Here is a 27328-nt window from a genome sequence, read left to right on the forward strand (position 1 = left end):
TGATTATTCTGGCAGCAGCCTTCACTTAATATTAATGAAAATCTTTTGAAGATTATATAATGGTTGAACTGCCACGTTGTTTATCGGCATGGCCAGTTTAAAAGTAAACACAATTTTGTGAGCTTTGGCTTGATATTAAGCGGCAAGCCCTTTCCTCGCCCTTTGGCGTGATGCATTCAACCGCCTACTCAAATTACGATCCAGTTTACTCATACATCAAATCTGTCACGAACGAAGATCAAATTAAACTTAGAAAAGAATTTGACATTATTATTCATCGACATTGGAATTTGAATAACTATGCATCCACATCGATGACACTTAATGAGGCCACTGTTGTTGTAAAATACTACTCATTCATCAGCCATTCCCCGAGAAAATCATGCAATCGTCTAATTAAGAAGATTTTGCGTGAGCCTATATGTTAAATTTAAGTAGCTGTCTTCTATTACGCCTTTGTATGATCAATACATCATGAATTCATCATGCCATATTTTGATACTTTCATAGAAAACACACAAGGGGGAAAAGAGCGCTTTCACTTACATATCGATGTTAAATTAGCTTAAGTTTGAAGCTGTAATATAGCAAACATTGTTCAAAATTTCGCATGATTTGTGTCTATACTCATGGCTCCGGCTCACAGACTTGATATTTGACTTCTGTTCGTCTGTCGAATACAAGCTTTCGCATTATCATTGTCTATCAAAACTTTGTGGTCTGAGAGGGTAGGAAGTCGTATTATTTTGATGGAGGCGTAAGAAAAAATTGCCGGTCCACTCGCGGGCTTTTGTAACTTAACGCTCCTTAAAGACCCAATAGCTGCAAATGTTAATAAACTGATCTCAAAATATTCTCAGTTTTCAAAGAGTTTCTTTGAATAAGACCATTGAAGACTGAAAAAGTGTATAACACTGTCATAAGTGTCGAAAGTGGCATGTTAATCCAAACTTTCTACCATTATTTAAGATGTTTCCGCAATTAAAATAAATCATGTCACAGAGAAAATAAAGATTGCGACAACTTACTGTCGACCATCGTGTGGGTGCATTAAAGTAATGGCAATATGCTTGTTTCTTTGATGATTACAATGCATATGTGCAAGGAATACTGATTTTTTGTACTTTTCTATGGTGCGCCATTTTACGGCTGCGGCACCCGTTTATTATTTAACTGGTTAAAATATGTAGTCGTGGACCAAATTAGGCAGCAGTGATACGTCTATAAATGACCTTCAGTCAGCACATTAACACGAACCAACGTTGGTTTAAAAAATAAAATCATGAAAAAGTTCATTTAATTCGCAGGTACTCGACGCTTGCTGTGATCCATGTGGTGGCTTGAAAGAGAATCAGAAACTAACGCCGACACTCGAGGGTGGTTGTCGAGAAGAAGGCCAATCTTGAAGACGCAAAGCTTCAACCCGCCACGTTACTTTGTAAATCCCATCCCTGTGAAAATGCTGACAGTAGTTCCAATTTCGGAATAGACATTCATCGACATCTGAACATACAAGTAGTGTTGGGTCTTTAACATATCAATACCCTTCTGAAGACGTTCTCTTACCTTCAAGACTTAGAATACTCCGTGTTGAAACAGAATACGTCGGTTTATATTGGACGTTGACGATGTAAATCATAGGATGTCTCCTTACGTGTTCATCGAGCGAAATCACTCGAGAACCTGGGTCGTAAAATTGCATACGTAATTATGCTGTAGAGCCTCGTTTTCAATCTCCCGGGAAATGTCAACATGTTTGGATTTATGTTTTGTATGTGTCTCGTTAATTCTTTTATAGAGCCGACATACAACAGCTGGAACAACCAAACTGAACTTAACATGGCGGATGTACTTTTCTGCTCTCCGTGAACGTGTTTGAAAAGCCTGATTTAGAATATTGTTTTGTGGTTTAGAAGGAAAAAATATATCACAAAACTTGAAACTATGTATCCCTTTATCAAATAGAATACTGCTGCCGTGCTATTTATGCATTTTAAGGCGACTTTCCGAACGATCGCTTTGTACTTTATTTTTAGCAAAATGACGTCATTGTTTAGTATCTTCTGACCTTTTGGGAGAGGTCATAGAGGCCTTGAGATACAACAATACTGAGAACACATGATCACTAAGGTTCAACGTTTATCTGTGCCAAATAAGGTAGGCCTACCTTATACTGAACGCAAATGACGCAGTGTTGAAGATCATGTGACCGCCAAGGTCAACTTCTGTTTACATGGTCTTAGAGTCTTTCACATGCGATGCAGATGCTCTGGCTCACAGGTCTCGCGTCGCATTTCGATATTTTCGCAGTAGATGAGTAAGTTTACCTAACCGCTAGTTAAATTTGAATTTCTGCCAGCTTATATGCTTTTAATGAGTACGTGTGATTTACCACAGTTGCTTGTTTTGCGTACACGCCGGTCGGCCTCGCTCATAACATCAATCTTGACGGGTGCGGCTAGCTGGCAGGGTACGCTTACCCATTCCGGACACCTGGTACCACCACTATTTTGTGGTTCAAGATGACCCCATTGCCTTTGTCATTTTCAATATGTTCCTTGGACCTGGTAACTTTCTTAGTTACCTTGAATGATAACGATTATTGGACCTGATTTGATGTCTATTATTCCGATTCGTGTATAACTTGCTGTCTATTTCATCACCGTCCGGACGATGATTTCATAATAAGGTAATGACGATGAAAGTTTATTATAATGTCTCAATTTATCCAATTTTACTTCTTCTATCTATTAACAAAATTATATCAATTGTTTGGCTTTGAAATAAAATATTCTCAACACAGTTGTCCAGTCTTCCCTACAAGTATTCTTCCAATCCACCAATGACAATTTCATCTTCATTTTCTTCTGAGTAATCATCTGCTATTTCTTGTAGACTTTGTTCAGCTATATCATATTCACTTCTACCTCATCTTCTACCTCAATTTCAATATTTGTTTCATGAATACTGCTTTCCTCAAAGATCATAACATCAGTGTCTTCATTCTGATTTGCATTTATCTGGCTTGCTAAGACAGTTGTATGACAGTTTTCACAGTTCATGCATAAACAGCCTGGTCCAAACAATTTGCTGACCTTTTTACATTTGCATATTTTGGTTTTACATCCACTTTTGCACCTGCACCCCTTCGTGAAGAAATACACACGCTCTTCCACCAATGACATGTTTTCTTGGGAATCCCATATAGGGAAAATCCTACCATGTTCAATGTTGTGCACAGAATCATTGTGTGTGGGGGGGGTGTTATGTTACTTTTATGGGCCTGTGACCATATTTTGAAATGAAGCATGTACTATGGGGGCCCGTTTCAGTCAAAATTATGTTTTATTAATTTTAGCATGTAGATTGGAATTAATTTACTAGCTCCTCGAATTAATTGTATGTTTCTTTTAATTAATTTTTATATGCTTGAATTAATTTTGTGTAGTCATGCCGAATTTATTTTATGTGTTCCAATTAATTATTTCTGCTTATCTTCCGAAATGAAGCATGTACGCTTCCAGTGAAATTGAAGGGCAGTACTATTTGGCAGTAATTCATCTTCATACTGTGCTCGCACTTGTTAGCTAGTATAGACTATAGTCTATAGAAGCTATTTTGAGTGATATCCGTCGTCCGGCGTCCGTCGTCAGTATGTATGTATGTATGTATGTATGTATGTATGTATGTATGTATGTATGTATGTATGTATGTATGTATGTATGTATGTATGTATGTATGTATGTATGTATGTATGTATGTATGTATGTATGTATGTATGTATGTACGTACGTACGTACGTACGTATGTATGTACGTACGTATGTATGTGATATATTGAAATTTGATTAAATCTTCAATTTTTGTATTTTTGGGTCAATTTTTGCCATTTTTGGTCAAAATATTTGTTTCTCAAACGTTACTCATCTGATAGCTTTGATATTTGGTATACAGGTTCCTAGGCTTTATCTTAATGTAATATATCAGTGTTCGTGCTAGGATTTTTTTTAATTAGCCACAGCCTGCTGGTGTGGCTAATTCATGCAAAAATCATTAGCCACTGCCAGCAAAAATTGATTAGCCACGCAAATTTTTTACTCAAAACACAAAGATGTGCAACTGATGTGACTGTTATTCAAAGCAATTTTTGGACGTCACTGGAACATTTCTAAACACACTTTAATGTAAAAAGGTTCCCATTCCGAGCAAATCATTTTTGAATCACTAACTCACTAGTCCCCGTTCTAGAAGGCAAAAAATTGTTAGTCCAGCCTGTTTCAGTTTATACCTAAACTAATCTCTGCTATGTAGAAATACTAACCCAGCAACCCCGCCCGCCTCCCCACTTGGTGTTTTTTATAACCTGGGGAAGTGTGTTACACTGATTTTGTGGTTAATGGGTGTATTGTTCCCCTTCAATACTTGGTTAACCGTTTTTTCTGGTTGTTTTTTGCACCTGGCGGTTCTTTGAGTAGTTTTGGGAAATTGTCACTACCTAACTGCTGTACTCTAACGAGCGTGGACTGTACAGTCGCTTGCAGAGTATAACTGAGGAGTCCAGTGACCTACGTCACAGGAAGTCTAGGCAGGAAGTTCATGTTTTTAATCTTGCATAAATGCAAGCCTGTCTGTGGGTCGCTTCCAGCACCCGGAAGTAATAGTGCAGAAGCGATCGTACGTCGAGTGATTGATCCGACGATGTGTCCTAACAATTTTGGGGCGAAAAATTCGATTCGCAAACGTGGCTAATGACTTTCAAAAACAATTTCGCCAAATGGAAGTTTTATTCGCATTTTTGCGAGTGTGGCGAACGCTAGCGCGAACACTGTATGATGAAATCGTCAATTTTGTATTTTTGCAGCTAATTTTGCCATTTTCGGTCAGGTCATCCTGAAATGAGCTATCAAAGATATCCACCTTCTTCATCCATACATGTGTCACAAAAAGTTATTCTCTACATAACACAGCAGAGCTCTGTCAACTTTTGGGTCGCTTGTTTTTTTCAAAACTGCTGGTCAGATAGCTTTAATATTTGGTTTACAAGTCCCTAGGATGACCTTAGTGAGATAATTTCATACAGTCAGGAAATACTTAATTTTGTAACCATGTCTATAGTAGCTTCAGGTACTTTGGCCCTATGTTATTGTATTTCTGATTTTATCAAGCCAAGTCTTGTGCACCTGAAGTAACTCATCTGATGGATAATCTGCTTTGATTGTTTTGTAAAAATTAAAAGGTGTGCAATACTCAGATGAAAATTGACTGTAGTGTTTTTGAAGTATAGTGTACCAATTAGTCTGCAGAAAGCTAGTAACCCTTTGTCCATGTTAGAACTGTCAACATGAGCAAAGGTTCCGTGGGCAACTTCCCAACAGTTATGAATTCTGCATACATGGAATAGTACTTTAAGGAAATAGGCTTTGCCATAGCCAACAAAATATGAAATGATATCAAAACTAGTTGTTATGAACACAATCTATATTATTTTTGCCCGGTTGCTCGAGTCTACTTGCACTAAATCCGCATCATGAAATAAACTATTAGACAGTGTATTTAAGTCAAGGGAGGAATTTTCATTGGCATGTGCACGTAGCTGATAAAAATCTGGCTTGGTGATAATTCAGATAGCTTGTAAGGCAATCGAATATGGTATGTATAAGTGCCGGGTGTGTAAATCAGCATGTTTTAGCACCTGAAACAACAGCATGGTGCCATAGCCTTGTAGCAGTTTCCTCGTGGTTCCAATCGTAACGTGGTACTTCGTTTGGATCTTCACTGGCTGTTACACACAAAGCCTTTCCTCGCATCTCACCTTCTAAGCCACTAACTGTAACTACATTCTGGGTTAAACCAAGAAATGGTTTAATCAAAACTGGTATATGAATGTTAAGTAGTTTAATAAGAGCCTTTTTATCGGTCCTCTCAGCCAGGAATGCCATCCAACTTTCTTTGGAATATCTGATTCCATTGTTAAGTTATCATAAATTTTGCACTTTTTTTGCTGCCATCCCTTGGTAGGGGGCCACTCATTGCATGGGGCTCATCAAACCAAATATGCACTGATGTACATCCCTTTTCAAGGTGTGGAATAATCCACCTTCTTATAAGATACATGGCATAGTGTTTTAATTTCAGGTGATGGATCCTTATTGGTGCCCACTGAATCATAAACATGCCCTCAAGCTAAACAAGGTCAGGCTTCCAGTTTGATTCAAGGCATGGTACAATGATGTTTGATTTCTCATATCTTTTCATGTATATTTTTGTGGCATTTGATTTTGTGCCTTGGTGGTGCATAGACCCATCAGCTTCACATATTGCTCTTGGTAATGCAATAAATTGTAAAAATTCAGATATTGGTTTGCCTTGCTTGATGGAATGTGCAATTTGACTTCTTATACATGTATTTATTAATTTTTTGTCAGCATCATTAGAACGAACTTTTCTCTTGTGACTTTGTTGTGAATGTCCGTTGTCTCCTTTTTCTCACTTGAGGGTCTGTACTGGGCACACCCAGGAGACATGTGTGTATGTAGTCTTTTAAAGACTACTCTCCTACTTGATAAAATGTTGTGAGGTCCTCAAATGTTGCACCAGTGGCCAAGTCATCACTGAATAGTTTTAACAGCCCCTTGAATCACATGATAAATGAAATGCTCTGCTGGTCACAATTTTTGCCAAATATTTTCGACAAAGGGCATCATTATTTTCCTTCACACTTTTCTGGTCATCACTGTACCTTACAGGATTGTATTCAAAACTGGGTGGCAGTAACTCTTTTTGTAGATTTTGTAGACAAGGTGCCCTGTGGGGGAGGTAAACTGCCATAGTGTCAAGAAATTCAGGGGAAGGCTTGTGGACTGTAGATTTAACACTCAGGTTAATCATTTGCTCATGAGCTTTATCTGGAGCTATCTCCCTCCATGACGAGCCAGTTATGCTAGCAGTGAAACCCCCTGATTTCAAGTGTGAAAGTACACTGGTTGGCATGGTTAGTAAGTCAAGTAGATGTTTGGGAATTAGTCTAAGATAAGTTGGGCGATCATAGGCATGAAACAATGGAGCCAGGGATTTCAGTGCTGCCATTCTCAAATCCAGTCTGAACTTCTGACTCCTAAATACATGCAGATATATACATGCCATGTTGGTGAACAGAATCAGACCAGAATTTGAAAGTTGCATCTACTTGACTTCTATTGTGTATTAGTTGCATGAATTCCCCATGAAAATTAGATACAGTATTGTGCATGGATTTTATTAATGATTGTATGCTTTCTATATCACTGTTTTCCGTATGTAGTTTCTCCAATTTTCTGTTGTTTCCCATACAACTTCCATGATCTTTTTACAATCGAGTGTACTGTCAGATGCTGATTCTTTACATTTCATAAAGGCATCTATTTGATAGCGATAAATGCTTCCCATGTGTTCAATATAAATTGGTGACATCTCTTAAAATTTTGACATTGTATCGGAGAATTTACAACACCCTCAGTGTGAGAAGCTTTGGCAACCTCCTTCAACCAAGCCTCAAGATATAATTTAAACAACACAGGTTGTGTTTTTTAGGATGTGCAAGTCACCTGGAAAAGATAACAGCCAATGTAACTCGTCTTTATACTCATATTTCACCTTATTAAGGTACTCAAACGTTTTGCAATTCCAAACAACAACAAGATACTTAAGCTGTTTTCCTATTTGAAAAAACAGTGTGTAATTTTTCAACCACATGTTTGACTGTATCCAACTTGTAACATTGCTCGTTCAGAACTCCTAAATATACAACATTTGATTTCTCTGGCAATTCGCTGCCTTGTTTTGAAAGGTATCCCCTAAAGTTTGGCAGCAACAGGTCACTATCAAATTCCTTAATAGAATTTTTTTTAAGTACAGAAAACTGTCTTTCTTAATGTGTTCCAATGCTTAAATTTCCACTGAATTAAATTGAAAGTCCTCCAATTTTACACCAGTATGAACTGGGAAACCAGAGGACATGGAGACCTCGGAAGGAGACCATCAGTCTCAGACTGGGGACTGACAGACTGAATATCAGAATATGTTGTTTTCCTTCTTTTTGGTTTGGTTGCCTCTGAATCCGACTCTGCAGCTGGAAACAGTTTTACACCAAACACATCTTTCATTTTCCAATTCAAACAGTCAGGGCCATGTATTCTGATGTTTGTTGTGTACCAAGGCTGGAATATATCATCTGATGTGTTGATATTTATGAGGTTAAAGTCATCAAAATTTCTTTCACAGACTATACACACCATAAGTATGTCTTTTGACACAAAAAGGCTGAACTGCCTTGTATTTTGACCCGAAAGTGTGAATTAAATTGTTTTCCTTGTCATAAACAAGAACAGGGCACTTAAGTACAAAGGACAGGCAGACAATCTCAGCAGAGTCACCTGCTGTTTTTCCAGTTTTAATCTGCAGTGCACGTGACTCTATATCAAACTGATTATCCTCCATTCTGATCAGACTTTCCTGTTCTCTCTCAGGAATTGTGTACTCAAAGTAATTGACACACTCTGAAGACATGAGTTGTTGTCCAAGTGTTGCTGTAATTTCAAGAACCAGTTTAGTTTCTAATTCTTTCACACTATTCTGAGGACTGCCATCTTTATTTTCATATGAATTTCTGACCAGTGCAAATCCATGTAGAGCAACACATCGAAAAAGACTGTGCTCATCTTTGCCTGAAATAAGTTCTTGGAAATCGCTATACATGTACTCTCTTTGTCTAGCTGATCCCCTCACAAAGTCGTCCACAGTGTTTTTTCATTTTTGCAGGTTTTTGGTTCGAAAATGGTATTTTCAGTTCGAGCACAGAATCCAGCTGGTAGACTCCCCCATATCCTGTAAACAACCACATTGTCCGCGTTGACCTCACTTTCCATCACTAGTGCGACCTATACTGTAATAAATTTCCGCCCCCTCCCCCGTATTTATGACTCGCCACACAATATCAGCTGACCCTTGACGGACGACCTCCAAAACGAGCGTAACGGGGTCAAACTGTGCCTGCACTTGCCTTCTGGGATAAAGAATTGTCAGCATGATATTGACAAACATGTCAATATAATATTCAAATCAGCGATTTTAAAAAAATTACATGTTTAGCGGCTTGATTTTGGCATTTTTGTTTTCGTAAATTGGGACTCTAGCCGGCCCGGGTACTCCCTATGCAGACCGCTGGGGACGTCCATCCAGGGACCACATGCAATGCTTTATGAGACAGCTGACTTTATCCTAGTAACGAGGCAGTCGCGTCCATTTCAGCACGCATTCAGCAATCGCGTCGGTGCGAGAGCAGTTCTGGAGATCGAGAAAATATTTAACCTTGCTTTTGTCTCCGACGGTTTTTTGTACATGTCGTGAGTAGTGACAACCAGTTGTTGCAAAAACACCTCAGTCTGTCCTTGATGAATGATGGCGAAAACAAGTGGCGGGCCACATCAGGGATCAACATGTGCTGATGGCGGCAACCATGATGGCGTAGCCACAATATCCTTCGTCTAACTGCGTTCATTTCGATATGTATAAGTCTTCGTTGGCTCTGGATATGCTAAAGACCGAAACGGTGAAGTTGGTTGGCATAAATAGCCGTTCCAAATCTCCCGTTTGGGTCTTTTGCCCACGTGAGCTGAAGCCTCGAAGGCTACACTCGCACACCACATACATACAGGGTCCGCAATCCAGTTCAATCATGCTGAGTGGCGCGCGCTCGTGGAAACATGAATATTTATGAGTACCAATTTGCATATTCGTTAGAAATTTCTCGAGCCTCGTCTTAACGTACTCGAGTTGTAAAATCTCTGTCCACACCGATTCTACAAGTGTTGCAAAGGCAACTTGACAATGGTATACCGTGTTTACTATCAGCCCATGATTTAAAATCTACTGATTGAGATATTATGTGATACCATTTTGATGTGTCAGCTACACCACATTTCTGACAGGGTCCACAGATAGTTCTGTCTGTATGGGCTTGTTTACTTAATGGTAACACTCCACCATGACCACTAATGGGGACGTGAACATGAACCATCTTTGAAAATGGTATCTCACGGTATAAGGGTCTGCCTTGATAAAATAGCTTAAAGCTATCTATTGGAAGCTAAAGCATGTCAGATATATTTTTCTGTAATTCTTGGCTGCAGTTTGTATTTGTTACCAAGTTATATTCATGGCAGTCAAAGTGGACAGTAACACTGATGCCTCTGGACAAAATGACACGTCTTTGTTTTTGCCGTGTCAGATACATGTCCATTCTGTCAAGCCTTATTTGCAAGTCAGATAATAGTTATATTTTCTGACTCTCCATCAAGTTTTTCCCCAACAACAAGAAGATATGTTTGACAATCAATTTTTCCAAACTGTGATTTTTTTTTCTTGTGATGTTTTATGCACATCACATGTGATAGTGACTGGATAAGATGTTGGGAATGTTGGGTACAAAAGACTCATTTTGCTTACTTTGCACTTGCTTGACAAAGAATTTATATCTGCCTTTGGCAAGACTAGAAAAATGTATGACATGTCTTTTGTAGGGCCACAGAGAAGCATAGAGTGGCAACACTTGCATGCCTTTTGTTCCATGGTCGTCTCGGTAGACTATTGGCTTTTCATATTAAAGTGAGCTTCAAGGGTGTTAAACTTTTTGGAGGCTTTGTTTGTGGTTGATAATTACACGAGATTATGCGAAAAATACGACGAGATGCCATCGTATGCCAGTCGCGTAGCAACCACAGTTACTTTCTGAGCTCTCAGGCCAGAAAGACTGCTTCACGTTAATCAAAACATAACACGCCAGCAGTTTTATAAACATGTCCTTCCTTGACGCACGTGTAAAAGATGGTATGACTGACCGTAAACCATTGAGTAAAACCAGACAGTATCGATAAAAGACTTTCAAACTTGGTTCAAACACACCATTATATATTCATAAAAATATGAGAGGTATTTTTGAAACGGTGAAACTCATTTTCCTGAAGCTCAAAACACTCCCGTTTTCGCCAGCACGTCAATTCTACTCAGCACCACACGACAACAACAACACAAACTTTGCCGAACATACTTTCGCTTAACAATAGGCCAAACCCGGAATTCGAATCGACCACGGTACAAACAAAGCCATGTGCGCAAACGCGCATAGACGTGCGTGTATTTCCATACGCGTTAGTACACATGTGGGCTTGTTTGTACCGGCATCACGTGATTATTTGGGCGTACTGAGTCTGTAGAACACATCGCGTCCTTTTTATTCCGGAGTAGAACCATTGGCGAAAGTCCGAAAATTACCGAAGGATTCACGGTCGGCACTCTTCGTTAAAGAGAGGCGAGAGCAACCTGAGGCGAGGCGATCAGGGATGGGTTACGTAACCGCTTCACGCCTTAAACAATACCCGTTGCCACCCATCTATGTTTCTCTATGGTAGGGCTGACAGTGTTGGGGTATACTTGGAGCATTGACTTTTTCAGTCTGTTCTTTACTATTGTACTTATCTGTTATTTGAAAAGCAATATGGGCAAACTTTCTTCAGATTAAGAAGCTGTTTTGCACAGTTTGTCAACAGTTGGTTTGTCAACAATTGTTGTTTACTGGCACTGTTTAGTATGTGGGTACTGAAAACCCTTTAAGCCAATGCTTTCGATTTGTCTGGGTAGGCATAGTGATCTATGCATGCGACTTGTATTTGATTAAATAAATTATACTTTATTTTCAAACCTGTATAGTGGTAGAAAACAGCGCCTGGAAATTGATGATCTTGTTTCTGACAATTCAACTGTATTTGAAAGTTGTATAAATCTGAAACAAGCCAGTACTCAATACGATGCCCTTGACCATGGAGCTTAGCTCAATGCCTTAACCATGCAGCACCTGAAGGAAAAATAACATAAAATGCAATGTAATTACATTCTGTAACATTTCAGAAAGGCTGGATAGTTATAGTATTATCAAGGCAACTTCTTCAGAAAAATACGACAAATGACTTGTCCAAGAACAGCTCCACTGAAAATACCTGAATATTTGACGTACGATCGGTAGCAATGGGACATGAGTTACTTCCGAGTTGAAGATTGAGCAATTTCGAGATCATTGCCAGCGAGTACGAATACTCACACAAACACAAAATAACGAAACATAAACAACTAAAATTTTACAAACGGTTATTAAAAAACTTAAAGCTGCACTTTTCAATCCCAGGTTCTCGCATTAATTGAGTCTCCTCTCAGTCAAACACATGGCCTGTACGATGTTTGATTTCTATAACATTAATTACACAAACTGATCTCAACCTTTTGTCACCTTTTGCTAATCCTGCAAACAGAGTTTATACAAGCGTTTGATTGACGGTCGGTTCAAATCGCCAACGGTCATTGATTCCCCACCACCAACACTCGAATTTCCTACAAAATTGTCTTCCAGTCGCGTTAGACTTCGAATATAACCACAGAGTTCGATCGGCAGCAACTTCGCGCTGACCGCTTGGCAGTCTGCCTGCATTTTTGCGGCCGTGGAAAACTAAAAAGTGGCATTTTCTGGAGCGTGTGCCCATGTGTTGCCTGTTTGGTGTCCACTTACACAATGAACGCGGCCATAACTTCCCGTCCTTTTTAAAGGAAGGCCCGCCTTTAACCCAGGCAAAGCTATCAAAGTGAAATCCTCACTAGAGTCAATAAATCAGTCTTTCTTGTTTACACGCTACGACGTAACGCTACGTAAGTTGTAAACAAATCAGTGTGACGCCGTCTTGGATTTTAGCGCGATCATGGAATCACAACCAACTTTGAAACGGCAAAAGAGACAATTAATAAGTCTTGAGATGACAAAAAATATTTTGACCGAATTGTAAACGCGACAAATTGTTCAAAAATGTCTTTATTTCGGGAACTTGCAGTCGTGATCGAAAATGACGCAGTGTTAAATTTATCCTAAAATTACGTTGTACGGGTCGATCAACGACTACAATTTTTCCGATTTCTCGAAATAGCAAGCTAAATAGTGCATAAAAATGCCCAAACAGCATAGCTTTCATGGAAGGAAAATCTTGCAAGTTAATTTTGATTGACAATCTTACCGTCTTACAGCTAATCCTGTGAAGTTATGATCTCGGGAAAAGCAGCGTATGGTCTCCGTCTGCGTAGTGGCACTGACGCTCATTTGAAAGAAAATCTCATTAACATATGCAAATGTACGACCCGAGTTCTCGAGTGGAATGATGAGCTTAACACAGGCGTCTGCATATTAAAACCAGATGTGATCTAAATGTGCTCATATGGTTTACATCAGTATCATTGCATAGCAGTACGCTTCAAAGAATAACCACATATCTGTCAGATCATTATATGTAGCAGGTTTTATTAACTTTCAAACAGTACTCTAGGATTAAATCACTATTTACAGTCCGTGTGGAAAAAAAGCGTACTACAAACAGTCGGATTCAATGTTGTTTCCCGGTTTGACATACACTTAACGTGGTTAAGTCAACATATCAGAGTTACCACATTATACTTTTACTTTAAATGTTTCAATGGTGACATACAGCAAAGACAACGCAGTGGCTTTGTTTTGAAAATCTTTTCATACTGATTTTTCTTACATCATCGAAAACAAAGTAAAGTATAAGTCACTTTGCAGTCAGACGTGACTAGAAACAATATCATGGGGACTTTCCACCGACATAGGGTACAAGAGCGTCAGGAAGATCACAATCTTTCGTCATTTTCAAGGCAGAATGTAATTTTTGAGATACTTCAGAGCGAGAAAGAGCTAATATTTACAACAGGAGAAATTCACAAAGTAGATGGTAGAACACAGTGAGTCGGTCATATTTAGGAGTTGTAAATACAACCCTTTTCAGAATTAGAGCGCGAAGCCACTGCAGTGAACTGCAATAAAACTGCTCACACTAATTAGTTTCAGCTGTAGCCAGATGGCAAAGTCGACAACACTGTATGTCCCATGCAGACAGATTGTCTGGGGAAGTTGAAATAAAAAAGATTTGTACATGGACCAGTGCATGGTAATGTTACATTGTATCTTAATCTTGAACACAGGGTGCCAATCGTAAACTCTCATTTACAACTCGAGCCTCAGACAGAGCTAGTTTTGCCTTTGTACAAGCAGACTTTTTGGTCTTTATCAAGTAGCCTTGTTCAACACCAAAGTGGCCACGGCTACAGCTGAAACTAATTAGTGTAAGCAGTTTTATTGCAGTTCACTGCAGTGGCTTCGCGCTCTAATTCTGAAAAGGAGTTGTAAATTTTGCCTGTAGTATCATTTGTTCACCCGATACGATGGGCATTGTAACAAAAACAATACAATGTAAAAGTCATTGCAATTGCTCTCAATTGTGAATACGGGAGAGAAGAAGACATGTAACATGTACTGGTAATTTTTTCGGAAAGTCCGCTTTTAATAAAAAATTAGAGGTCCCAAGTGTTTATGACAGCTCTCAAAAATGACGAATTAGCGACAAGCTTAAATATCAGTAAAGTGTTCTGGTCCACTAATATGTAGCAACTGTTGAAATTAATATGACATTTAAATCGAAATTACATGTAAATTGCACTAGAACTATTTGTCCCGGTCCATATAAACAAATTTAAGCTCAGTTACCAGAGTAACAGAGACAGTTGTCTCGTTTTCTACCCAAATAGAAACACATGATAAAAAACAGGGTACACAATACGCAAAGGAAATCTTGGTAGATGTGATTCGGTTCGCTTCCCTCGAAGTCCTTTATTTAACCCTTTCACCACCATGGTTTATCCCAAATCCATTGTTTTCTATGGCAAAGTGGACCTGCATACAGGGAACTGGGGTGAAAGGGTTAAGCTTTCACATTTATGATTCAACGTTAATAATACCTGACAGCCTTCTCCTATGTCAATAGTAGGGTAAGATAGACGACAGTTAGACCTAAGAAGGACTATCAATAACAGTCAGATACGCTGTAATAATTCTAGTAACCGTTTTAGGAAAGTATCCCTTCAGGTTTGACGTAATACGTATTTTATCCTAACCAAAGATGACGGCTATGAAACGTAATAGACAGATGGTGATAAATAAGAGACGAATAGGAGAAAGATCGGGAAAGGCACTGTCGCGCATAAAAAAATTAGCGCGGCCACCATAAAATCACACAACGTAAATAACAATAAAAATTATCAAATCTTCAAGTCAGGCTTCAGAGAATAGATACAACGAGGTACCATACTCTTGATTTCACAATGCAAAGCTGATATATTTGGCGCAAGTAATATTTGATGAATGTTTCAACACAATACTGTACTTGCTCGATGATGAAGCACTTAATGAGAAAAATTTACCGAAGATTTACGGTCGTACAATTGTGAGCCAAAATCTTTTTCGGCCAAATCTAAGCCATATTTGCTTGCCATGGCCTTTTGTCCGGGCAGCTGGATGTGGGGATGTAGTGGAGACTGTAGTCGTAGTAACAGACTCGTGCGAGCGGACGATAAACCCAAGTCTACTTTAAGCATCCTTATTATGTAAGCGAAAACATAACGTTTTTTGCCAGTAATGTCTTCCTCAGAATGCACAAAGGGGCATTAAAATACTTTTTAATGAGCTATCTATAAAATTCTCATGTTTTTTTTTTAAACGAAAAATACTGTCAAAAAAAATTGGCCTTAAAAATTCCCAAATTGCTCGTCAGGACATAAGAATGGCCTAAACTTGTTCAAAGTTGCGCACTTTCCTCAATGGGCACTCAACTTTTTTAAAGCGAACATATTTCAGCCACTGGCTTTCTCATATTGCCGAAGGCCATCAAAATTCATTATATCTTTCATAATAGTTAATACGTTGCCCCCGGCGGGCCTTTGCACCACATTTTCATTGCATGTATATTTCTCCGCCTGAAAAAATCTATTGATAACTTTGCAGAATCCGGTGATCCACGTCAGAAATGCAGCCATCCTGCCATGCGAACAATTTCAAAGGTGCCGCCTCTGCTGATTGATTACATAATTTTTGTTTGAAGGGGAGGGTGCGGCTACTTCAAATTATTATGAGTTTAAAAGGGGTTCTGAAATGACATTCTTAGGGGATTCCTTTAAAAATCAGAGAACATTGCCGAGATTCTACCCCCTCACGGGGTGTTTGTTGACGCTGCCAAAGTTTCATGGGATTATGTATATATGAACCAATACGGTATAATTACATTTATTTCTAATTGATCTAGAATGCTGCTGCCTGCGAAGAGCAAACAGATGTGTCCTCAAGGCAAACCCAAGCAAACGGCTAACAAGCGAGAACGTATACGACAACATTCTCTTTTCATGCTGGAGTGTGAAAAGGCCAACTTTTTAACGAAAATGGACTTCACATGTGTAATCCTAGATCCAGAAGACAATAAAGAGCAACGTTAGCTTAGTGAATATTGGATACCGAAGCTGATCCATGACACAAAAAATATGTATATTTCAATGGCACGGAGATATTCATGTACAATTATAGAACCATGGTGCATGTCTCAGTCTTCGTAGACGCCTCCAAGCTGACTGCTTATGTTGAAAGAAGAGTCACTGCTTACTGTTACAGTCATAAGTTGATGGGCCGAAACAATATTGGCCTGGACATTGCAAAGGGCAGCACACTGACTGCTCTCGTTCCGGTTCTACCGGCGGCCCTGGGGACAGTCTCCCTTTCTGGTTTTGCCATTGAGACCATCCAGACGAGCACCGAGTTAGCTGTGAAAAGAAAAATATGTAAACATGACTACGTCTGGTACAAACCACTACTCGTTTAAATAAGGCCGAGATTGTATTTCAACTCGCATGGGCAATGTTTAGCTCTTGTAAATCGCTATTGTTATTTATTCACTCAACAACATTAAACAATAAATGTACAGGAAAAACGAGTAACTTTCGAAGACACTCGTGTATTTTTGGTTTTGTATAAGTATTCTTTGGTTCTTTTCTCACCTTAACAATGTCAGTAGCTGTAGCAGTGCCTCTTCCGGTACGAACAATCTTCATGAGATATATTACCCAATATTGAAATGCTATTAGCTAACTCGTAAGAACTGTCTATATATCCATATTTGCGTTGTGTCATGGCTATGTCAGGTCTTCGTGAATCAAACATGTCCCAGTAATGAAGCGTTGGAGCAATTCTCTTTTAATTGAATCTCAATCAGCAACACCAATTTCCAAATAGGTTTTATGACCACAAATATGCAATCGTAGAGTGTCACTTTTAATTATCATTTAATAACATTTGGTTGCTCTTCCCTTGTGCGAAAGCGTAATTTGGGAAATGCGCTGATGTCATCATAATTAAATGTCACTGTTGTTACGTGCAGAGAAAACGAACAAAAGGGTGAACTCAGCAGTTTCCGTTTAAACAAAATTTATTACGAAACAAAAAACTAATTGCTAAGTTAGGGACAGAGTACAAGCTTTAAAAGTGTACAGACTACTTATCTCAGCAGGGACGGCAAAGCTCCAGTCTCAGAGTTGTAACAGTCAGTTGGATGAATGAACAGTCCTTGCAGGCTTGCAGCTGCACAAAGTCCACAGTATAAATCCAGCGTTGGCAGTGAAGGTCTTGAAAAGTCTTGAGAATGACTACTGCTGGAGTTTAGTAACACACAAGAGACACGATCCCAAAAGTCTGACTGGAAGCTGAGCACGTCCCTTTTATAAAGGCATATAAGAACAATCTAGAACTTTTATTGACATGCTAATTACTGTTCTAAAATTATCTCCTTACCAACTAATCAACTTTCCAGAACATTCCAAACATGACTAATTGAATTCAAGGTTGTGAGGTCATTAAGGGCAGTGACCTTGAGAATGTTCTAGACTAATTGAACTCAGGTCATGATGAGTGTGGGGAAATGACCTACATAACACACCCCCTCTTCAAAAAAAGAAAATTTTTCAAAGAAAAATCTTTCTTTTACAAATGTAATCTTAAAGAGGATTTAAGTACTCAAATTTTGTTTTACTCTAAAGTAAAATTTCTTGAAAGTGAACAACAATAAACTCTAAATACGAGAGAGACAGTCTGCAATTAAATTGTCTCTGCCTTTGATATGTCTAATGTCAAGATTAAACTCCTGTAACATTAAACTCCATCTTAGCAATCTCTGATTTTTGCCTTTAAATTTCTGCAGAAAAACAAGAGGGTTGTGATCAATATAAACCACTATTGGCTGATTTGAAGAAGTAACATAAACTTCAAAATGCTGTAAAGCTAATATCAAAGATAAACACTCTTTTTCAATTGTAGAGTAGTTTCTCTGGGATTTGTTAAATTTGCGTGAAAAATAGCAAACAGGATGATCTATACCATGACTATCCTCTTGCAATAAAACAGCACCAGCAGCCGTATCACTAGCATCCACAGCTAATTTGAATGGCAAAGTGAAATCTGGTGCAGACAACACTGGGGCACTTTGCAGTATGGCTTTAAGTGTATCAAATGCCTGTTGGCATTGCTCTGACCAAACAAACTTTACTTTCTTTTAAGTAAGTTAGTCAAAGGCTCAGTAATTGTGGAGAAATTTGGACAGAATTTTCTGTAGTAACCAGCCATACCGAGAAAGCGCATCAGTTGTCGTTTGCAGTTTGGTATGGGAAAACTTGAAATGGCACTGATTTTGGCATCAACAGGTTTTACCTCACCCTGTCCTACAGTATGTCCGAGGTAAGTTACCCTCGCCCAACCAAACTCAGATTTGGCAAGGTTGACAGTCAACATTGCTTTACTCAGTCTCTCAAAGAACTTCCGCATGAGCTTGATGTGTTCCTCCCAGGTGTCACTATACAGGACGACGTCGTCAACGTAGGCTGCACACCCGTCTAGCCCGGATATGACGTCGTTGATCATCCGTTGGAACGTTGCCGGAGAGAGTTCTTCATTCCGAATGGCATCACCTTGTACTGGAACAATCCGTCTGGTGTAACAAAGGCGGATATTTCACGAGCACGATCCGTCAGAGGGACTTGCCAAAATCCCTTCAGTAGGTCAAATTTCGTCACATACTTGGCTTTTCCCACTCGGTCGATGCAGTCATCAATCCTCGGGATTGGGAAAGTGTCTGTCTTTGTTAAAGTGTTGACCTTCCTAAAGTCCGTGCACATACGATAACTGTGATCTGATTTGGGAACAAGTATGCACGGCGAACTCCAGTTACTTTTACTGGGTTCAATAAAGTCATTGTCCAGCAGGTATTTGACTTCTTCCTGGAGATATTTCGCTTTTGTTGGATTCAGTCTGTATGGATGTTGTTTTACAGGCTTACTGTCCCCAACATCAACGTCGTGATAGATGACGTTTGTCCTCGTTGGAACATCTTGAAACAGGTGTTTATATTCATGGAGCAGTTCTTTCACCTGTTGTTGTTGTTCTGGCTGGAGGTGTGCCAACTTTGTAGACTCCAGCTTCTCCAGGATTTCTGAGTTCTGAAGCTTGACCGAGCCCAGCTTTGAGTTTAGAGTATTTTCACTCAAGTCAGTTTCAGTATCACTATCTTCATAATGGCCAGAACTGACTGTACTGACAGGCTTTGTTTTAGTAGGATTATCCCTATCCAAATATGGCTTAAGCATATTTATGTGACATAGCTGTTTTTGTTTTCGCCTGTCAGGTGTTATTATGATGTAATTTAAATCACTCAATTTCTTATCAATTAGGTATGGCCCAAAGTAACGAGCATGGAGTGGTTTGCCAGGAATTGGAAGTAGAACAAGAACTTTTTGACCTGGTTCAAACTTCCGTTTTGAGGTGCTTTTATCATATTTGGTTTTCATTGACTGCTGAGATGACTCAAGATTTTCTCTGGCTAATTCACATGCTTTAGAGAGTTTTGTACGAAAATCTGACACATATTGCAAAATATTCAGACAATCATCATCGTCTGATAGGAATTCTCTTTAACGAGCTTAAGTGGGCCACGGACTGTATGTCCAAATACAAGCTCAAATGGGCTAAAACCAAGAGACTCCTGAATTGACTCTCTAACAGCAAAGAGCAAAAAATGAATTCCTTCATCCCACTGCTTCTCTGTGTCAAAACAGTAGGTCCTAATCATGTTTTTCAAAGTTTGATGAAATCGCTCAAGAGCACCCTGACTTTCTGGATGATAGGCGGATGACCTATACTGTTTAATGCCTAGCTGATCCATTACTTGTTGAAAAATACCAGACATAAAGTTGGAGCCTTGATCGGACTGGACACATTTAGGGAGGCCAAATAAAGTGAAAAATTTGACTAAAGCTTTCACTATAGTCTTTGTCTTTATATTTCTCAGTGGTATGGCTTCGGGGAACCGAGTTGATGTACACATAATTGTCAACATGTACTCATTTCCTGATCTTGTTTTTGGTGTAGGGGCCCCCCCCCCCCCCCCCCCCCCCCCCCCCCCCCCCCCCCCCCCCCCCCCCCCCCCCCCCCCCCCCCCCCCCCCCCCCCCCCCCCCCCCCCCCCCCCCCCCCCCCCCCCCCCCCCCCCCCCCCCCCCCCCCCCCCCCAACACAGTCTATTAGTATCCTACTAAATGGTTCTTGAAATGCAGGAATTGGCTGTAAAGGGGCCTTTGGAATGGTCTGATTCGGCTTTCCTACCATCTGACATGTGTGACAAGTTTTACAGAAATGTGTTACATCCTGCCTGAGATTAGGCCAATAAAAGTGACTGAGAATTTTATGATAAGTTTTCCTTACTCCCAAATGACCAGCCCAGGGCGTTTCATGGGCCAGGCGCAATATTTCAGCACGATAGGGCTTTGGAACCACAATTTGATGTTTTATAGCCCAGTCGTCATCAACCAAGACATCTGGAGGTCTCCATTTACGCATGAGAATACCAGATTTTGTATAATAGGAAACAGAGCTATCTGAAGTTTTACCTTCATCATCTACCTGTCAAACAAAGACAAAATATCTGGGTCTTTGTGTTGTTCTGCAATGAGATTTGATCTAGAAAATGTCTGACTTTGGTCAGCAGAAGTTTTACTGGAAGTTTCAAATCCACGAGGGATAACGGAATGATCCGTGTCAAACACCTGACTGAGAAAGGTGTCATTTAAGTCAACATCTGTGACATTATTTTGAGAGTATTTTGATTCTCGGAAGTTTTCTTTGACATGGCTCGAGTAATGGCACATGAAGGAAATAAATCGGGTATCTCTTGTTCAATTGGCTCTGGATCCTGATCTAAACTAGGATTATCAGTCACAAGTGGATTAGTAATGACCTTGTCCCCAGCAAGGTCGTTTCCAAGAAGAAGGTGAATCCCTTCAAAAGGCAAAAAAGGCCTAATACCTAAAGCCACAGGTCCAGAAACAAAGTCCGAAGACAAATAGACATTATGGAGAGGAACAGGAATGTAGTCATTACAATCTACCCCCTTAATAAGAACTTTAGAACCTGAAAATGACTTTTCAGAAAACGGCAGGGTATCTGCCAACAAAAGAGACTGGGAAGCCCCGGTATCTCTTAAAATTTTGACAGGGGTAGCGGAAGAGAAATCACTAGAAAGTGATATAAAACCATTATGAATAAATGGCTCGAAAATACCCATAATGCTATCTTGAGAAGAATTGACCTTGACCTCATTAATTGGGGATAAGAGGGGTTTAACCTCAGAAAATGTGTTGCACACATTATTAGACTCTAATTGAGTTGATGAAGAAATAAAGCCGGTTGGCTTAGATCCACTTTGACCACTTTGACCTTCACGTTTTCTTTTCAATTTGAAACAATCTGACATTAAATGGCCGTCTTTCTTACAATAATTACAAGAAAGTGTACCAAACTGTTTGTCAGAAGGAGATTGAGACTGGGATCTGATGATGTGGAAGTGTTACTTGAATTGTGTGAACTGCTGTCATTTGATTTCCTACTCTCCTTGAGAAATTCTTGGATGAAAAGGAGGAGTTAAATTTACCTGCATTGTTTCTGTATGAAAAGGACTGGGATGGTTTGCTGAGAAATGAAGATTTGTGGGTCAATGAATAATCATCGGCCAAACGTGCAGCAACCTCCAATGTATCTGCCTTTTGTTCATTGATAAACGTCTTGATGTCACTCCGAATGCACCTCTTAAATTCTTCAATCAAAACAAGCTGTCGTAATTTGTCATAATTCTGACTGACCTTTTCAGAAGAGCACCAACGATCAAACAGTTGTTCTTTTGTTCGAGCAAATTCAACATAAGTTGATCCTTCACCTTCTCACAATCCCTAAATTTCTGACGGTAAGCTTCAGGCACCAACTCATAGCCCTTGAGAATTAATTCCTTCACAGAATCATAATCTGAAGCCTGCTCTACTGACAACTGAATGTAAATTTCTCTGGCTTTACCCACCAAAGCACTCTGCAAAAGCATAGACCAGGACTCCTTAGGCCAATTCAGACTCTGAGCAATTTTCTCAAAATGAAGGAAATATTTATCAACATCCTTTTCTTGGAAAGGGGGAACTAACCTGAAATGCTTAGTGATGTCAAACTTGTCTGAAGGAAGAATTTTCCTGACTGTCCAAGCTCTAAACGTTTTATTTCTACCTGTAATCGCTGTTCTTCTAATCGCAATTCTTTTTCTCTCTGTCTTTCTTCCATTTCTAATCTTTCCTGCCTTTCTTTTTCTTTCTGTCTTTCTTCCATTTCTAACTGCATTCGTATTTTTTCTTTTTCTAATGCCTGTCTCTCTTTTTCCATTTGTAATTCTTTTCTTTCTGTCTTTCTTCCATTTGTAATTCTAGTTTCTTAATCTCCAAATTTGTCTGCAATTCTAATTCTAATTTTCTGAGTTCAGAGGAAGACTCAGGCTCATAATCTTTTAAGGCAGACTCCTCAAAATGGCCAGAATTAACTAAATGTTTTGCAATCTTGAACTGTATTTCTCGCTTGCGCATAGATCTTTTGACATCTACTTTAAGGAAATTTGCCAGTGCTATGAGGTTGTCTTTTCTGAGGGAATTAAATGTGTCCTGATCAAGGTCATCCTAAATTCGTCTGGCTTGAATTCCGCCATGATTGAATTTCGCTGAGTTACAGTATACAGTAGTTTTGAAAAGGCTGTCAAAATGTTGTCAAACGGCTCAAAATATTCGTCTCCCGGACGAGCCCCCAATTTGTTACGTGCAGAGAAAACGAACAAAAGGGTGAACTCAGCAGTTACCGTTTAAACAAAATTTATTACGAAAAAAAACTAATTGCTAAGTCAGGGATAGAGTACAAGCTTTAAAAGTGTACAGACTACTTATCTCAGCAGGGACGGCAAAGCTCCAGTCTCAGAGTTGTAACAGTCAGTTGGATGAATGAACAGTCCTTGCAGGCTTGCAGCTGCACAAAGTCCACAGTATAAATCCAGCGTTGGCAGTGAAGGTCTTGAAAAGTCTTGAGAATGACTACTGCTGGAGTTTAGTAACACACAAGAGACACGATCCCAAAAGTCTGACTGGAAGCTGAGCACGTCCCTTTTATAAAGGCATATAAGAACAATCTAGAACTTTTATTGACATGCTAATTACTGTTCTAAAATTATCTCTCTTACACAACTAATCAACTTTCCAGAACATTCCAAACATGACTAATTGAATTCAAGGTTGTGAGGTCATTAAGGGCAGTGACCTTGAGAATGTTCTAGACTAATTGAACTCTGGTCATGATGAGTGTGGGGTAAATGACCTACATAACACTGTAGAAAACAATTCTTAACAGCGTCCCGGATTCTCCACGGATATTACTGCAAACCCTCTGCCGTCGGGGAATGGCTAGCGAGAGGCCGTCGGGATTGGGATACAGAAAAGTCTTCTAAGACAACCCCGTTATTTCTTCAACGTGGACGTTACATATTTCCAAGTGTTGTCTCTCTTCCGCGGTATTCTTAAACATACCTTTTATCACAGACAAATATAGATAGACTCCGCGGTATTCTTAAACATAGCTTTTATCACAGACAAATATACACAGACTGGAAACGCGGCATGCCTTTTGTTCCATGGTCGTCTAGGTAGACTATTGCCTTTTCATATTAAAATGAGCTTCAAAGGTGTTAAACTTTTCAGAGGCTTTGTTTGTGTTTGATAATTACACGAGATTATGCGAAAAATACGACGAGATGGCATCGTACTGCCAGTCGCGTAGCAACCATAGTTTCTTTCTGAGCTCTCAGGCCAGAAAGACTGCTTCACGTTAATCAAAACATAACACGCCAGCAGTTTCATAAACATGTCCTTCCTTGACAAACGTGTAAAAGACGGTATGACTGACCGTTAACCATTGAGTAAAACCAGACAGTATCGATAAAAGACTTTCAAATTTGGTTCAAACACACTCATTATATATTCATAAAAATATGAGAGGAATTTTTAAAACGGTAAAACTCACTTTCCTGAAGCTCAAAACTCCCGTTTTCGCCAGCACGTCGATTCCGCTCAGCACCACACGACAACAACAACAACACAAACTTTGCCGAACATACTTTCGCTTAACAATTGGCGAAAGTCCGAAAATTACAGAAGGATGCATGGTCGGCACTCTTCGGAAAAGAGAGGCGAGAGCTACCTGAGGCGAGGCGAACATGGATGGGTTACGTAACCGCTTCACGCCTTAAACAATACCCGTTGCGAGTCTGTTTCTATGTTTGTCTGTGTTTTATTTACAGTGGTTATTTACATGCAAGTAAAATGTAAACTCATCATATCATCATCTGTACATGGTAAGTTGTTCTCCTACATCAAGGTATTACATATCCTACACTTTTTAAATCAGTCCCTCCATAATATTAAAATCAGCCAAGTACAAGAGAGATGGGGATGGCCCACTCTCTCTCTCTCTTTCGGTCTAATAATATAGACTTGTGTACCACAACAAGGTATTAGATTGAGAACTGCTAGTACTTCTTCCGTTTCAATTCCCTTCCATTCACCTCACGTCAGCTGTCAGGGGCTTCACTGTTCGATATTAATAGTAATAGACAGGTCACGTTTCAGAAGGTGTAGTAAACTTTCTTACTATAACAATGAAGATATTTCCTGTCGCATTAACTTTTCAAGAAAATGCTTTCGCTTTCTTTTCATGTATGTTCCCCGTCCGGTTTCTTACAATACAGGGAACAGCATTCATCATTTGTGGCCCTATCTACCCACCCCCGGACTGAGTCACCATATAAAACCATCAACAGCATTGTAATTCTTCATCTCGAAGTTGCTCAAGGCATCTTGCTGGTTATTCATCAATTATGCAATTATCACTGCACAGAAACTTCGTCTGAAAATTAAAAGCAGTATGCTTACATTCACGAGTGCGCGCGCAGCATTACCAATTCCAGTGAGTCTATAATCTTGTATACGTAGTATCATACAAGTTGTCAAACACTCCACCCTTGTCATAAACAAATTAAACAACTGTTTTGGTCCATAGGCTCTTTGACAGTGCAGGAGATTGTAAAAGGGTCTCTCTTACATCCATTTTCAAGGTCAAAGCTCTTTGAAAATAGTTGATTTTTATCTTGTGGCAGAAACGGAATCTATGAATTTGGCCAGTGGAATTTCCTGATGTGCAAGCAAAAGTATAGTTACTGAAAACTCTCTAACTGGGAATTCTGATTGTGTCTGTGATATGAATAGTATATTACTATGTATTTTCCTTTTTGACATTCTTTGCAAGGAATAAATTTAATTTTCTGGCAGCCACTGCTTTTGCCAGAGCAAAAAGTCATTATATAAACTGAATCATGAAAGTTGGCACGTCTTCCATCTTGCTCTGTTGTTTTCAATGTCACCAAGCAGAGATTGCCTAACCCTTTGCAGCGGTATATTTAATGGTTTGGCATGGTAACTGACTTATTTTCTTATATTTCTCTGTTGTGTCCTCCACAAGGGATACTTAAAGTTAATCTGCTAGTAATGCATCATCATCTGCTCCGCACGGCTTGCTTAAATCTGCCCGAAAAAAACATCTTTCGCTAGTGAAGTTGGTAATGCATGGGAAGCGCTGAGTATCAAGTAATGATCTGATATGTTAACTTCGTTTATGGTTGATGAAATACTGGCTTACAGAAATAAACTCGGATCGCCTGTAACTCTACTCTGATCTGTGAAACAATCTCTATATCAAAACCGACGAGGTCATGAGACCCAATTTCACATTCAAATCTTTACAAGCTTGAGATAGACATGACCTTTTACTTTTTTATGCTTGAGGTCGATATTATCTAGCTTACCGATGGCCTAAACAGTGAATTAAGCATGTCATACACCATTTCATGTTCTTTCCATAGTCTGATCACACATGATATATGACCGACATTCAAATCATCAGTGTATGCAACAGTGATGATACTCTATCAAGTTTGTGTTTGATGCAAGTCAACAAGATTTAATACCTTTTGAGGTAATTTCGTTCAAGGGAAATTCACCAATTACTGTCTAATTTTGATACCAGACAGCAAACACTATAATGGCATTTCTTATCTGCATAGGAAGTTTCGCGGGACACCGCACCACGCATCTGGATAGTTTTGACACCAGATGGCAAATCCTTTGAGCACACTCTTGTGTGTGTTATCGTGATATCAAATGACCAACCCTTTCCACGTCCTTTGAGGTGGAAATATGACGGACTGCTTCGAACTCTTCGTCGTAAACAGATATTGTAAGCTGGCTTCAATTCAATAATTACTAGCTTATCGGTATCTGAGGCATCCGGTTCCTAATGGGGCCGTTGTTATCGATACATTCTAACCATTCATCATATATTCCAGAGAGAATTATGCACTCGAACGATACTGAAGTGTTTAGGTAAGTGTAAACGTGACTGAGTTGAAAATAACATTGTCCGTAATTGAACCACAATTCACAACCAGTTGTGTCATAAATCCTCACCTTATTGCTATCAGCTTAATTTTCTTTTACACGCCTGTTTGCAAGAATTCCGATAACACACCTCTACTGATGTGACATTCCTAAATGTACGTGTATATTTAACATAGCATAATAATTTCTTGCTATGGGAAGTCAAACACTGATATTTCTATAGATGCCAAATGAGGGGAAACATGCGCTTGGTGAAAAAGTATTATTAACATCAGGAGCAGAAAAAAATGGGTGAGTGGCACGGAAAAAAAACTGGATGTTAGAGGGGCTGCGTTGAAAATCCCATAGTTATATATGGGGCTCCGTATTTTCACTCAATGCAAGTCATACCGATCAATCATTCTAAACCGAGTAATAGGCACCAAGCATACTTGATGTGTTGTCATCTTTCTCATAATACTACATGGAGCACTTAACCCCTCTGAGAGGATGCAAGCAAATATATATATATATATATATATAT

The 27328-nt window shown here is 39.3% G+C and overlaps 1 protein-coding gene across 2 annotated transcripts in view; it reads right to left on the reverse strand.

The window, feature by feature from the left end:
- The window catches only part of LOC139114073 (substance-P receptor-like), a 66702-nt gene that overhangs the window by 11177 nt on the left and 28197 nt on the right, over positions 1–27328 (reverse strand). Inside the window, exon 1 of one of the 2 annotated variants that reach the window (XM_070675580.1) lies at positions 1567–1769. The exons of the other annotated variant lie outside the window; for it this stretch is intronic. Coding sequence (XP_070531681.1) covers positions 1567–1702 — 136 coding nt within the window. The 5' untranslated portion in view covers positions 1703–1769. Of the gene's footprint in view, positions 1–1566; positions 1770–27328 lie in introns of those variants that run through there. 2 annotated transcript variants of the gene reach the window in all.

Source organism: Ptychodera flava, chromosome 16 (assembly GCF_041260155.1).
Source record: "Ptychodera flava strain L36383 chromosome 16, AS_Pfla_20210202, whole genome shotgun sequence".
Classification (NCBI taxonomy): Eukaryota; Metazoa; Hemichordata; class Enteropneusta; family Ptychoderidae; genus Ptychodera; species Ptychodera flava.